This window comes from Seriola lalandi, unplaced genomic scaffold, assembly GCF_002814215.2.
Source record: "Seriola lalandi dorsalis isolate HSWRI2012SDOR001 ecotype SW California unplaced genomic scaffold, Sedor1 jcf7180002054564, whole genome shotgun sequence".
NCBI lineage: Eukaryota > Metazoa > Chordata > Actinopteri > Carangiformes > Carangidae > Seriola > Seriola lalandi.
In genome coordinates, this window is record NW_019525117.1 from 380273 (window position 1) to 395150 (window position 14878).

The 14878-nt window shown below is 47.4% G+C and overlaps 1 protein-coding gene across 1 annotated transcript in view; it reads left to right on the forward strand.

Annotated features, from left to right (window-relative positions):
- The window catches only part of fat3a (FAT atypical cadherin 3a), a 129503-nt gene that overhangs the window by 71258 nt on the left and 43367 nt on the right, over window positions 1-14878 (forward strand). Inside the window, exons 4-6 of the mRNA XM_087176679.1 lie at window positions 10158-10219; window positions 11718-12032; window positions 12117-12327. Of these exons, the coding sequence (XP_087032805.1) occupies window positions 10158-10219; window positions 11718-12032; window positions 12117-12327 (588 nt within the window). The remainder of the gene's footprint in view (window positions 1-10157; window positions 10220-11717; window positions 12033-12116; window positions 12328-14878) is intronic.

Genomic DNA, 14878 nt, shown 5'->3' on the forward strand with positions numbered 1-14878 from the left:
TCTCTCCCTCCCTCCCCCTCCCTCTCTCTCCCTCCCTCTCTCTCTCTCTCTCCCTCCCTCTCCCTCTTGGATAAAGGTAGAGCTGCACAGTTAACTGAAATATAATCTAAATCTCAATGTGGCCAAGTGCAACATCCAAATCACAGGAGCTGCAGTTTTTTCTGTCTCATTGTTGTGCATTGTTAGCTTTAGCATTGTTATCATTAGCATTGTTAGTGTTAGCATTGTTAGCATTAGCATTGTTAGCACCATCAGTGTTGTGGAGCTACAGAGACGCCCCGACCTACAGATCAGATTCTCCAGACGTGAAGGAACAAAAATCACATCATCATCATTTTATATAGATATATTTATTTATAGATTTTTTTTTTTTGCATCATGCAGCTCCAGATAAATAAAAAATAATTCCCCCAGTGAAATTAAATAATGAATATCAATGAATAGACCAGGACCTGAAGCACCGAGTTTCCAGGTTTCACTGAGTTAGACAGTTTGTGTCTGTGTTTGTTTTTGTGTGTCTGTTTGTGTGTCTGTGTTTGTGTTTCTGTGTTGTGTGTTTGTGTTTTGTGTGTTTGTGTGTCTGTTTTTGTGTTTGTGTCTGTTTGTGTGTCTGTGTTTGTGTGTCTGTGTTTGTGTGTCTGTGTTTGTGTGTCTGTGTTTGTGTTTGTGGATGTGTTTCTGTCTGTGTCTGTTTGTGTGTCTGTTTTTGTGTTTGTGTGTCTGTTTGTGTGTTTGTGTGTCTGTTTGTGTGTCTGTTTTTGTGTTTGTGTGTCTGTTTGTGTGTTTGTGTGTCTGTTTGCGTTTGTGTGTTTGTGTCTGTGTGTTTCTGTCTGTGTCTGTCTGTGTGTCTGTGTTTGTGTGACTGTGTTTGTGTCTGTGTTTATGTGTTGTGTGTTTGTGTGTCTGTGTTTGTGTGTTTGTGTTTCTGTGTTTGTGTGTTTGTGTGTCTGTGTTTGTGTGTTTGTGTTTCTGTGTTTGTGTGTTTGTGTGACTGTTTGTGTGTTTGTGTCTGTGTGTTTGTGTCTGTGTGTTTGTGTGTTTGTGTTTCTGTGTTTGTGTGTTTGTGTGTCTGTGTTTGTGTGTTTCTGTCTGTGTGTCTGTTTTTGTGTTTGTGTCTGTTTGTGTGTCTGTGTTTCTGTGTTGTGTGTTTGTGTGTTTCTGTCTGTGTCTGTCTGTGTGTCTGTTTTTGTGTTTGTGTCTGTGTTTCTGTGTTGTGTGTTTTTGTGTTTGTGTTTGTGTGTTTGTGTTTCTGTCTGTGTGTTTGTGTGTCTGTGTCACAGTGTGAGGCGTCAGTGTGCAGCTGTACCTCTTAGTCTGAGCTGATTCATGAACCAGTTTTGTCCCTGTCAGGCTGCTGTAGTGTGATCTGATCCTCTGAAGTTAACTTCAGCTATGGAGCTATGGGTTTAGCCCTTCAGCAAGGGTTACCATGGTGATCTACACCAGTTACCATGGTGATCTGCCACAGTTGCCATGGTGATCTACCCCAGTTAAAAGTGAGCCAGCTTTGTGATGTGAGAAAACCGAGTTAAACATATCTGGATAAAATACTGAGCCAACAGCTCACTCTGTGATGTTATCAACACAGACCCAGACAGACTGGGACAGACTGGGACAGAGTGGGACAGAGTGGGACAGACCGGGACAGACCGGGACAGACCCGGACAGACCGGGACAGACCGGGACAGAGTGGAACAGACTGGGACAGACCCGGACAGAGTGGGACAGACTGGGACAGACTGGGACAGAGTGGGACAGACTGGGACAGACTGGGACAGACTGGGACAGAGTGGGACAGACCCGGACAGACCGGGACAGACCGGGACAGAGTGGGACAGACCCGGACAGACCGGGACAGACCCGGACAGACTGGGACAGACTGGGACAGACTGGGACAGAGTGGGACAGACCGGGACAGACTGGGACAGAGTGGGACAGACTGGGACAGACCGGGACAGACCGGGACAGACCGGGACAGAGTGGGACAGAGTGGGACAGACTGGGACAGACTGGGACAGAGTGGGACAGACCGGGACAGACTGGGACAGAGTGGGACAGACTGGGACAGACCCGGACAGACCGGGACAGACCGGGACAGACTGGGACAGAGAGGGACAGAGTGGGACAGACTGGGACAGACTCTGCTCTCTGATGTGTGTCCATATTGGCACAGACTCACCTGTTGTGGACTCACGATCTTTCTTAGACATAAGTGGGAAAGTGAGGCTTTTATTTTGAAGTGGTGATGTGACATCATGGTAACAGGACATATGTCTAGTTGGAGGTGGTTGGTTTATATTGTGTGTGTGTGTGTGTGTGTGTGTCTCAGTCAGCTGTGGAGGAAGAGCAGAGATATAATTGGCTGCTTCTATATTTATCTTTTCTTTAGTCTCTTTTCTTTGAATTTGATCGTACTCCACACGTTCGTGTCACGCAGCCCCCCCCCCCTTTATTAAACAGATTCTTCTTCTCTTCTTTCTGTGTGTTGTCATCTTTCATCTTCCTCCTCTCACACGTTTGAGTAACATCCGTGTTTCCTCCTCTCCTCTCCTGGTCGCTGCTCGCTCGGTGTCGTTCTGCGTCTCGATGGCGGATGTTGAATATTTGATTGTGTTTGTATGAAACATTGATGAGGAGAGCAGATGATCTACCAGCCCACAACTTCTTCTTCTTCTCTGATTTACATGTTGGTGTTGTTTTTGTTTGTGACTCCACTGAGCTACAGGTGTGACACAGAGAAGAGTCAGGTGGAACATGCTGTGAACGTCTGTGGCTTCAAACCAACAAACCAATCAGCTTTTAGTTTTAAAGAGAAAAGCAGGTCTCTCTCTCTCTCTGTCTCTCTCTCTGTCTCTCTCTCTGTCTCTCTCTCTGTCTCTCTCTCTGTGTCTCTGTCTCTCTCTGTCTGTCTCTCTCTCTGTCTCTCTCTCTGTGTCTCTGTCTCTCTCTGTCTCTCTCTCTCTCTGTCTCTCTCTCTGTCTCTCTCTCTCTCTGTCTCTCTCTCTGTGTCTCTGTCTCTCTGTCTCTCTCTCTCTCTGTCTCTCTCTCTCTCTCTCTCTGTCTCTCTCTCTGTCTCTCTCTCTATCTGTCTCTCTCTCTCTCTGTGTCTCTCTCTCTGTCTCTCTCTCTCTCTGTCTCTCTCTCTCTGTCTCTCTCTCTGTCTCTCTCTCTATCTCTCTGTCTCTCTCTGTCTCTCTCTCTCTCTGTCTCTCTCTCTCTCTGTGTCTCTCTCTCTGTGTCTCTCTGTCTCTCTCTCTCTCTCTGTCTCTCTCTGTCTCTCTCTCTCTCTGTCTCTCTCTCTCTCTCTCTCTGTTGAATTCAAATAGCTTTATTAACAGGAACAAAGACATGTTACAGGATTTAGTATCATACAGATGTGTAGTGTTGTGGATGTTGTGAATCCCTCAGGCTGCCCCCCCCCCTCTCTCTCCCTCGCTCGGCCAGTAGTAAATTAAATCCGTCTAATCCTCTTGATGACGGCCATAATTATCTTGGCGAGGCGAAATATTGTGTGTTCACTTTACAGAGCTTTCAGCTGCATCTAATGACCTTCATTAGCAAATGGTATTTACTCGCTCACATGACCTGAGCAGGAAGCTGTGGTCACATGATCACAGGTGGTTGTACGTAGTGTGAGTGACAGCTGATGGGAGGGGCGTTACCTGGTTATATATACGAGCTGGTTGCAGTTCTGTGGTGGTTGTGCAGCAGCTGCTGTGTGTGATTACACTCTGACAGTCGGCGTCAGTCAGATCAGAGACGTAGCTGCAGCCTTCAGACGGACGTACAGGTAGTTAATCAGTTGAGAGAGAGGCCGTCATGCAGACTGCAGGCTGCTGTGGTGACAGATGTTCAGGAGGATTTTATAGTAATTACTTCTGTACATTAGATCCTCCTGCTGCGGAAGAATGTAAAAGAGTTTGTGGGTTTTTATGTGGGAGTGTCTTCATCAATTAGACTGATCAGAGCAGCAGCTGCGGCCTGGTGAACGGGGGAGGTCGTCCATGTTGGATTCACATCCACTTCCTCTGTTGTATCCAGGTGGAAGGTAGAGGTGTGGAGGTGAGAGGTGGACATGAAAGAGATTTGAGTTTATCTTTTGTCACAAATCACAGATCCACCTCAGTGTCAGTGTCACAGTGATGAAGCCGTCCACACACAGTCAGACTCTGAGTGTGACCTACAGTCACATCAAGGTGTTTCCATGAGCTGATCGTCTGTCTGTGACTGAGGCTCCACCCACAACAACCCCTCTTAGCTTTAAGTCTCATCTCTTCTATGTTTCCTCCTCCGTCCACTCGACTCCAGAGTCTCCACCCTCTCAAACTGAGACAGGTCTGCTGCACCTGTTTTATTTTGAAAACTCTGGGGTTGTGTTTTATTTTGAAAACTCTGGGGTTGTGTTTTATATTGAAAACTCTGGGGTTGTGTTTTATTTTGAAAACTCTGGGGTTGTTTGTAAACGATGAGGTCACAGCCAGGGTCTCTCCTGATTGGCTGTCATCAGCCTGGACTACCAGTGGTGAATACAACATGATGATGAATGACAGTGTTACTGACCTTGTTGTCTTTGCAGCTGTTGTTCACTTACGTTCTCTGTTTTAATGCTACAGCTGCAGAGGAGACAATCTACTTCCTGTTTACAGCGGCTCGCACATGCTCAGTGTAGTGAATGGTCATATGATGTGTGTTTTCAGGTGTGTTGGTCTGGACGGAGATGATTTTAGTTTTAAAATGAAAGTTATTAGTGTGAATGTAGCCTGACTTCATGCCCCCCCCCCCAACCCAGGTCTGTGATCCTGTTTCCTATTCCCAATCTTACAACAGCAATTAATCTCTGGGCTGTCGGGGTGTTTGAGCTAATGTTGCATAATCGCGTTGCTAATGGGCTCCTGCTTCATTCATAAGGCTGTACACACAGGAGGAGAGGAGAGACCTGTGTGTGTGTGTGTGTGTGTGTGTGTGTGTGTGTGTGTGTGTGTGTGTGTCTGGTGTGTGTGTGTGTGTGGATTACAGTGAGGACAGCTCTCTGTTAAGCAGCGTTTCTTATCCTGAATAAATGACGAACATAAGCCTCGATTTCTTCATCTGCTTCTTTTTCAGCAGCTTTGTAATCACACACACACACACACACACACACACACACACACACACACACACACACACAGGAGGAGGCTGGAGGGAGGAGGAGAGATTTTTAATTTATTATATTAATTGAATTAATCAGATTTCTTGGCTCCTGGTCGACTGGTGGATTTCAGTTCTGACTCACACACAGCTGGATTAACCTGTCAGCCCCCCCCCCCCAGGGAGACTGTTGGGCCCTTGTCCAACACCCCCCAACCCCCAGCACCACCCACCACCCACCACCCTTATCTCACTGAGCATGAAATCTGTACATTAATCATCCTGAATATAATAATAAATACTATATTTAATAACCAATAATCAACTACTAAAATACATCTGGGGCAGTGGGGCAGTTACCCCTACCCCAGCTGAGGTATTTGTACACAAACATGCAGGAGCAGAGGTAAAGAGGGGGCAGGTGTGTGTGATGCTAACTAACTCACAGACGTGTGTATAGTGACATCATCAGCTCTCTGGGCTGTGATTGGTGGCCTGTTTCCTGCTGTAACGCTGTGATTCTTTGTGTCTGTATTTGTGTAAAACGGATGTTGTTGGTCTTTGTTAATTAGTTTACTGTCAGTGCGGCAGATGGTGTGTGTGTGTGTGTGTGTGTGTGAGTGTGTGTGAGTGTGTGTGAGTGTGTGTGAGTGTGTGAGTGTGTGTGTGTGTGTGTATGTGTGTGTGTGTGTGTGTGTGTGTGTGCGTGCGTGCGTGTGGTGCGTGCGTGTGTTGTAGTCTGACACTTTGATGCCACAAAACAGCTGGAGATGTACAGACTTTAGTTTGTACAGTATATATATATCTATATAGTGTGTGTGTGTGTGTGTGTGTGTGTGTGTGTGTGTGTGTGTGTGTGTGTGTGTGTGTGTCAGCTGCTCCTGTCTTGTTAGCATCAATCTGCTCGGCTCATAAATAACATTAAATCCAGCAGTTGTTTCTCATTAATATTTTCTGACTGGATCAGTCCACGGTACGAAGGAGGGATGTTGGCAGTATTGATCAGTATTGATCAGTATTGATCAGTATTGGTTATTAACAGGTTGAACCCTGGGCTCAAACCTTTAGAGTACGTTCTATCACCTAAAGCAACAACAATCGACTTCAACATGTTTCATGTGAACAGACCTGACCTCAGATCAGGAAACGTTCTCCTCTGTAACACGATCATCTGTTTTCTGATATGAGATACGACAAAAACTAAACACTGAGCAGAACCCACTAGAACCCCCCAGTTCATGAGTATAAAGGGTTCCTTCCTTTCCTGGGAACAAAGTGTTCTCCAGATATTCAAGATAAATATCACCTGACTTCTCACCTGGAGAATTACTATAGACTGTCAGTTAGCTGCTAGTTAGCTTAGACTGGCAGTTAGCTGTTGGCTAGCTTAGACTGGTAACAGCTTAGACTGGCAGTTAGCTGCTAGTTAGTTTAGACTGGCAGTTAGCTGCTAGCTAGCTTAGACTGGTAATAGCTTAGACTGGCAGTTAGCTGCTGTGTAGACTGGTAACATGATCTGCTGTGTCTCTGTGGGTCGGTGGGTCAGGGTGACCCGTGAGTGTCAGGTCCTGTGAGTGAGAGCTCGGCTCTGTAGAGCTTCAGTAGACAGGACAGTGACAGAGAGAAGGGGAATGAATGACATGCAGCAGTTCGGCCAGGTACGCTCTGACCATTCAGCTGTGGGGTTTCCTGGGTTAATATGTGTTAGTGATACTTATTCAGTGGTCGTGCTGCCGGTTCGTTAGTAGTTGTGAAGCAGGTCTAGCTGTAAGTATTGCAGGTTGTAGACAGATCAGCTGACACTGGGAGAGAGAGGGTCCAGGCCGAGGAGTGATTCTCTGGGAACCATCAGTGTCTGTGTGGCTGCTGCTGATCCACGTCACTGCCCAGTCAATATTCAATCAAGAGAAAAGTCTGTGACCATCATCATCATCATCATCATCATCATCATCATCATCATCCTGTGTTTGAATGTGGTGAACTGAACTTCACTCTCCTCCAGGTCTCTGCTCTCCTCTTCTGTTGTTCTTTTCATCCCTCCATCGCTCCTGTCAGCTTCTCCAAACTGAAAGCTTTTATTTCAGTGAGCTCAGAGGTTACAGAAACACTTTGCTGTCCCCAGAGGAGAGAAGATGAGCAGCCTCATATATTTTTAAATTCTGTTAGAAAACAACTTTCATCTGCAGAGCAGCTGTGACACAAGCTGCAGTGATAGATTGTAAAACTCATTTTCATGGTGTGAGGAACCTCTGAGAGAGACTCTCTGCAGCTCACACTTTTATATAAGAACGTGTTGCTGTGAAGAATCATGGTGAAAATGAAAGATGCATCTCTCTGATTGTGTGTCTTTTTACATACATGACTCCAAATCAACCACTTTCAATCATCTAGTGTCAGAAATGTGTAGATGAAGAAGGAATACACCGATCATTTCATCTGCAAGATTGACTCGACAGGTTCTTCAAAGTATGAAGATCTTTATATTTTTGGAATAATTAGGATCCTTGATATGATGAAGTCTAATGACTGAGAATGTGGAGCACCTCCAGTTAACCCTTTGAGACCTGAGTCTCCATCTGAAACCTCAACAGTGTTTAAACAGCCTAACACCTTCATCTCTCAGCCTCTGAAGCAGAAATAAAAACCGTCTGAGACCTCAAGCTGTTCACGGCTGAAAACGAAGCACAATTTTCAACATTCTCAGTTCGGTTCAACTTGTTTAACATTTAATGTTTTTTTTAAATGTTGATGAACATGAGGGTGAAGACAGTGATTGATAATAAAAGTCTGAGGTTTAAGGTCTCAGACGGTTTTGATTTCATGTCTCTACCTGCTTCAGAGGCTGAGAGATGAAGGTTTTAGTGACGGCATCGCTTCAGGTGAATCTTTACCTCTGGTTAGCAGTGATACCAGCGGCTCCTCCTCCTCCTCCTCCTCGTCCTCCTCCTCCTCCTCCTCCTCCTCCTCCTCCTCGTCCTCCTCCTCCTCCACCCCCTGAGCCTTGACTAGCTGGTGAGCAGCAGGAAGTCGGTCGTTGTCTTTGTTGTTGTCGTCCAGGTAACTGCTGTACGTCAGACATCGTCTGAACCGCGTCTTTAAAAATGTTTTAAAACCTCAGAAAAAACAAACAAAATACGTTTCCCATAATGCATTTCACCACAAAAGGTCCAATGAATCCACAGAATATATGAAATGTAAATACACAGTATATATGAAACATTTCCTCAGGGTTAGTTTGTCTAAATCTCTGCTTCCTGTTTTATTTGATGACATCACCGACTCTGCTGAAGCTGAACGCTTCCACGCCGCCTGCGGCTCACTCTCAGCCGATCAGCAGCCTGTGTGATTGGCTGAGTGCAGAGTGTAATCTGTGTGTCACAGAGCTGTGGATTACCTTCAGGGCTACAATAGAGGAGAAGCAGCCGGCAGCACCTCGGCCTCGGGACGGCCCCCTGGCTCCATGGGATCACCCCCCCCCCCCCCCCCCCTAATTCCCCCACAGCCGTAGAAATGGCTCCAGCTATCAGTGAGCTGCAGACTGGGCTCGTTATCAACCTAACCAACTCTGTGACAACTGAGCCGACTCCTCTGAGTGATGAAGACTGGGAAATGTGGTTGAAAGCCAGAAAAATATAATAAGTGGCCCTTTGTCAAACTTCAAAGTAGTATTTCTGTTTTTTCTGCTTCTGATTCCATTTCTTCCATATGGAGCTTCAGCAGTAACACACACACACACACACACACACACACACACACACACACACACACACACACCACTGATACCTTCAGACTTATCTTCTGTATCTGATGATCGGACGTAGTTCGTTCTTTGTTGGGTTGATGATATTACTGACCTCTGATGTGGAACGAACAGTTATAGCATATATTGCCAAACATCCATCCTTGCACCTGAGTCTGATTGTGGTGGCAGGAGGCTTATGGATGTAGTCCAGACCTCCTCCTGCTTCCTGGCCCTGCCCTCCAGCTGCTCCTGGAGAACCCTGAGGTGTTCCAGGTCAGACGGGATAATCTCTCCATTGTGTTGAGGATCTGCCGCAGGATGTGTCAGGATTAACAGCTGAAGAAGATGTCCAGGTGGCATCCCGTTCAGACACCTGAGCCCTGTCGACCCTCTGCATGTGCAGTTCTGCTCCTCAGCCTGTCGGACTGAGTCCAGAGACCCTGGACCATGGGTGAGGGTCGGGACGTAGACTGGCTGGAACAGTCCAGTACAGAATCAGCTTTACTGCAGATCCACCTGCCCCCCTCTTATCATCAGAGCGTGATACCTCAACTTACCTGGACCCCTGAAGTTCTTCCTGGCTGATCACCATGGTTACAGTTACAAAAATAAATGGAGTTTGTTTGATGCAGATGTTTCTACAGCTCAGACACACATCAGACCTGAGTCCCTGTCCTGAACACACACATCAGACCTGAGTCCATTTCCCATGAATTTAGTGATGAGGAATCACAGTCTTCATCATTACCCCCCCCCCCCAACATCCAGTCAGAGCATCCAACAAGAAACATGTGACATTTGAAAACTAAATAATCACTGTGTATTAATAAAGAAAGAGCTGCATCTGTTCTCCCTCCCTCTCTCCCTCTCTCCCTCTCCCTCCCTTTCTACCTCTCTCTCTCCCTCTCTCCCTCTCCCTCCCTTTCTACCTCTCCCTCTCCCTCCCTTTCTTTTTCTCTCCCTCTCCCTCTCTCCCTCCCTTTCTCTCTCCCTTTCCCTCCCTCTCTCCCTCCCTTTCTCTCTCTCTCCCTCCCTCTCCCTCCCTTTCTTTCTCTCTCTCTCCCTCTCTCTCTCTCTCTTTATGTAATTAGAGCAAGTCAGTCATCGTTTCTGACATCCACAACTAATTACCATGTCACTGTGCTCGTTTGGATTAGTGGCACCGCACTGTGTGTGTGTGTGTGTGGTGTGTGTGTGTGTGTGGTGTGTGTGTGGGTGTGTGTGTGGTGTGTGTGTGTGTGTGTTTAGTCTCTGTTCTAATTGTTTTCTATGCTGTTCTCTGTCTCAGGTCTGATCACCACGACCTCCAGGAAACTGGACCGAGAGCAACAAACAGAGCATGTTCTGGAGGTGAGGAGTGTGTGTGTGTGTGTGTGTGTGTGTGTGTGTGTGTGTGTGTGTGTGTGTGTGTGTGTGTGTGTGTAGGCGAGCGTGCGCGTGTGTGTGTGTGTGTGTGTGTGTGTGTGTGTGTGTGTGTGTGTGTGTGTGTGGGGACAGGACACTAGAACATTTTGTTGAACAGAATCAATTTTAAAAAAGTGTTTACTTCTCAAACAGAAATATGTTGAAGTATTTATTTCTATATTACTGAAGATCTCAGACATCATATCAACACAAGCACTGAAAACTGTGAAACAAATGGTTCTGGCCTTAGTCCTGATCCTGGTCCTGGCCCTAGTCCTGGTCCTAGTTCTAGTCCTGGTCCTAGTTCTGGTCCTAGACCTAGTCTTGGTCCTGGCCCTAGGCCTGATCCTAGTCCTGGTCCTGGCCCTAGTCCTGGCCCTAGTCCTGGTCCTAGTCCTTGCTCTAGTCCTAGTCCTGGACCTAGTCCTGGTCCTAGTCCTGGCCCTAGTCCTGATCCTAGTCATGGTCCTTGTCCTGGCCCTAGTCCTGGTCCTGGTCCTAGTCCTAGTCCTAGTCCTTGCTCTAGTCCTAGTCCTGCTCCTAGTCCTTGTCCTGGCCCTAGTCCTGGTCCTAGTTCTGGTCCTAGACCTAGTCTTGGTCCTGGTCCTGGTCCTAGTCCTGATCCTGGTCCGGGTCCTAGCCCTAGTCCTGGTCCTGGCCCTAGTCCTGGTCCTAGTTCTGGTCCTAGTTCTGGTCCTAGACCTAGTCTTGGTCCTGGTCCTGGCTCCTGTCCTGGTCCTAGTTCTGGTCCTAGACCTAGTCTTGGTCCTAGTCCTGATCCTGGTCCGGGTTGTAGCCCTAGTCCTGGCTCTAGTCCTGGTCCTGGATCTGAACTGAGGACTCACACCCTGAGCTCTGTCCTGTGGAAATGAGAGGAACACACTGACAGGGGCCAGTGTTTGTGCTCCAATACAGGGAATAAATCACCTGACACACACACACACACACACACACACACACACACACACACACACACACAGTGTGCTGGTCTTTATTAGACTGTAATGGGAACCTGTCTCCACTCTTCACTGCTCTGATTGGAGATAAATTGTGCTGCTGTTTTTCTCATGACCAGTTCACTCTGTGTGTGTGTGTGTGTGTGTGTGTGTGTGTGTGTGTGTGTGTGTGTGTGTGTGTGCGTGCGTGCGTGCGTGCGTGCGTGCGTGCGTGCGTGCGTGCGTGCGTGTGTGTGCAGTGGCTGAAAGCAGACTGTGTTATATGTTGAATTTATTTCCACATGTCTGGAGGTTTTGATCTTTCTACAGGACTGAGGATCAGATGCTGGTTCAGGTCTGGATCTGAGGACGTGCAGCCTTACATTATCAGATTAGTTGCAGATTTTACATGTTGAGGAGGAGCACCTGAATGCACCGTTTACTGAGGTTCCTCTGGAGGTTCTGGTCCTAAAACTGGAACTTCCTCTCACTGTGTTGTGGTCCTGCAGGTTCTGGTGTCAGACGGCGGTCCCAGTCCCAGACAGAGCACGGTCTGGGTGATGGTCCAGGTCCTGGACGAGAACGACAACAAGCCCACGTTCCCAGAGAAGGTGTACCAGGTAAAACTCCCGGAGAGAGAGCGGAGGAAGAAAAGCGAGCCCATCTACCGGGTGTTTGCCTACGACCGCGACGACGGGCCCAACGGCGACCTCTCCTACAGCATCGTCGACGGAAACGAGGACGGGAAGTTCTTCATCGACCCCAAGACGGCGGTGGTGTCATCACGCAAGGCGTTCACAGCGGGGAGCTACGATATCCTGACCGTGCGCAAACCCTCAGCACTTTTTACTTCTGCACTGATACTGACTTCTCAGTCTGCTGACCTCTGACCTCTGACCTCTCCTCAGGTCAAAGCCACAGATAACGGGCGTCCTCAGAAGTCGTCCACAGCTCGCCTCCACATCGAGTGGATCCGCCGCCCCCCTCCCTCCGCTCTCCCGCTGCTCTTCGACGAGCCGTTCTACAACTTCACCGTCATGGAGAACGACAAGGTGGCTGAGATCGTGGGCGTGGTGTCCCTGCAGCAGAGCTCCGCCCCCCTGTGGTTTGACGTCACAGGTAAAGCCCACCTGTGGGTGTGGAGGCTGTGTGTGTGTGAGCAGCGCGGTGCATGGTGTGTGTTGGGCTGACGGTGTTGGTTTGTGTTGGTGTATATGAGGTGCAGCTCAGGTACTGTGGCCTCGCTGCATGATCTGTTCTGCTCCGCCCATCCCAGTCACCATGGCGACAGCTTCTCCAGCTGCCAGGTCGTGTAGGTCAGTGTTTCTCCAACTTTTTCAGACCAAGGACTTAACCACTAAAATAAAACTCACGGAGCACCTGACCCCCGAACATCCCCGGAAGCTACAGGTCTATTATTGTAGTGGGACTGTCGCTGGGACAGGTGTTTTATTTTGATAGGACAGTGAAAAGAGACAGGAAATGAGGGGGAACAGCATCCTGTAAACTGTCCGACCAAACGGGGGTCGAACTAGGTTTTCGCAACTCAGTCGATGATCAGTTTATGTAGCGTCAACATTTTCACACCCGTACGAACGGTGGCCGGTTGTCATCAAACGCAACACGAGTCTCAGTCGTGGTGATGACATCACTATTAAAACTTCACTGCGCTGAAACCCCAAGAATTAGGAGATTTCCTTCTTAGGTTCTTGCAAGGATTTGGATCGTATCTGGAGACGTTCTGGTGTGACATCTGACCGTGCTGTGATTGGAGCTTGTCCAGATTGCATCATATATGGCAGGGGTGTCAGATTTGATGATGTGAAAATACCTGGGGGCGTGCGGTGTGAAAAGCCGCTGCCGGGAAGCTAAGCTAGCATGTTTCACAGTCTGATAACTCTTGGCCTCTAATGTCTCTTCACACTGAACAGTGACAGTTTCTTAGCAAATGAGACACACGACAATTTTGGTTTTCAGTGAAAAATATTCGACTTCTCCTCCGCCCCTCGCCGCCGACTTTACGCTTCCTCACTGCGGCCACCTAGCAGAAAATGTCTGTTGCCTGTTTCTGAAAATAAAGTCAACATGCTTCATTACCAATCACCAATCACTGTGGGCCAGACACGGCGTTTATTCTGAGAGACAAGCCGTTTAAAATCACGACTGGCCCGTGGGCCGGACTTTGGACACACCTGATAGGTGTTTGATTCTGGGGATGTTGCTCAGTGATTTAGTTTGTTTGTGTCACGCTGATCATTCCTGATCAGAACATAAAGTGTAAACGGTCGAAGTGACAAGAGTCACAAGAGCTGATTTAATATGGAAACACACACACTCCTCTCTACAGACTCTGTGGTCACTCACACTTTGAGAAACACTAGATCTAAAACATGAGACCACCAGGAGTCAGTGCGGACCCCTGGTGGTCCACGGACCACACTTTGCTGTAGAGGAGCGATGTGGACTGAGTTCAGATAAACAGACTCTCTCACTGAGCATTAAACAGACGTTTTTAGCTCCTTCATAAAGGCCTGAGCTCAGAGGAGGATCTGACTCGTCCTCTGACACATCTTAAAGCCACTGTGACGTTCGCCTGTTAGTGGGAAATGCCCAACATGGCGCTCTTAAATCCCTTTGATCCGTCAAAGTTCACTTTCACCCACTTGAAAGGCTTAACCAGATTATGTCACGCCCGGCGCTCTAAGCTCCGTTTATTCTCTTTGTGTTGGGAGACGTTCTGGTCGGAGGAAAGTGATTTCATAATTCTAATCATCAGACTGATTCTAAATTATATTAACTTTTTAAAGCCGTTCAGAGTCACGTGTGACACGACCTCGGGCCGGACGCTCTGCGGCCTCAGAGCTGCACAAAGTAAAACGGCCAACGGCAGGAAAGACTCAGGTTCCCACAATGCACCATCCATCTTTCCTTTGTTGTCACTGAGCAGTGGCAGTCAGTGTGTATCAGCTGGAGATACCTTCAGGCTCGTGCTTCTGGCTCTCCATGGCTCTCTCTGCCTCTCTCTCTCTGCCTCTCTCTCTCTTTATGTTCTTCTTTCTCAGATATTTTCCCAATCAATCAATCAATAGATGAATTGATCCTGAGACAGTTTAATGTTCCAGACAGAACCAACAGTAAAACCTGCAGGTCAAAGTCAATAAGGAATATATATTTAGATATACATTTGTATTTATCAGTCAGTCACATTCATAAGTGATTAGATGTAGAAGTCTCATTGTAACATTAATTATCAGAGGCTGCAGCAGTAAAACATCAACACCAGAATAAAATATCAAGTGATTCATGTTTCATCACGTTAAAGAGACTAAACGAATCAAACCTGTGAGGTGTGAACACTTTAACGTCAGAACCAGCTTCTGAAAACAACACGTCACATTTGTTCAGTCGTTTATATGATGAAAAGTCAAAAATGTAAATAATTAAATGTCTATAAAATCTTGTCTGTTAGTTTGAATCCACAAATATCAGCATCAGTGTTTGAAGCGACTGAAACATCTGATCAAACATCGTCTTTCATGGACTGATGTTCAAACACTCGGAGGTTCAGCTCATCAGAAGCAGTTGCTGTCTCTGTCTCCTCCTCCACCTCCTCTTCCTCCTCCCTCCTCCTCCTCCTCCTCCTCCTCAACCTCCTCCTCCTCCTCCTCCT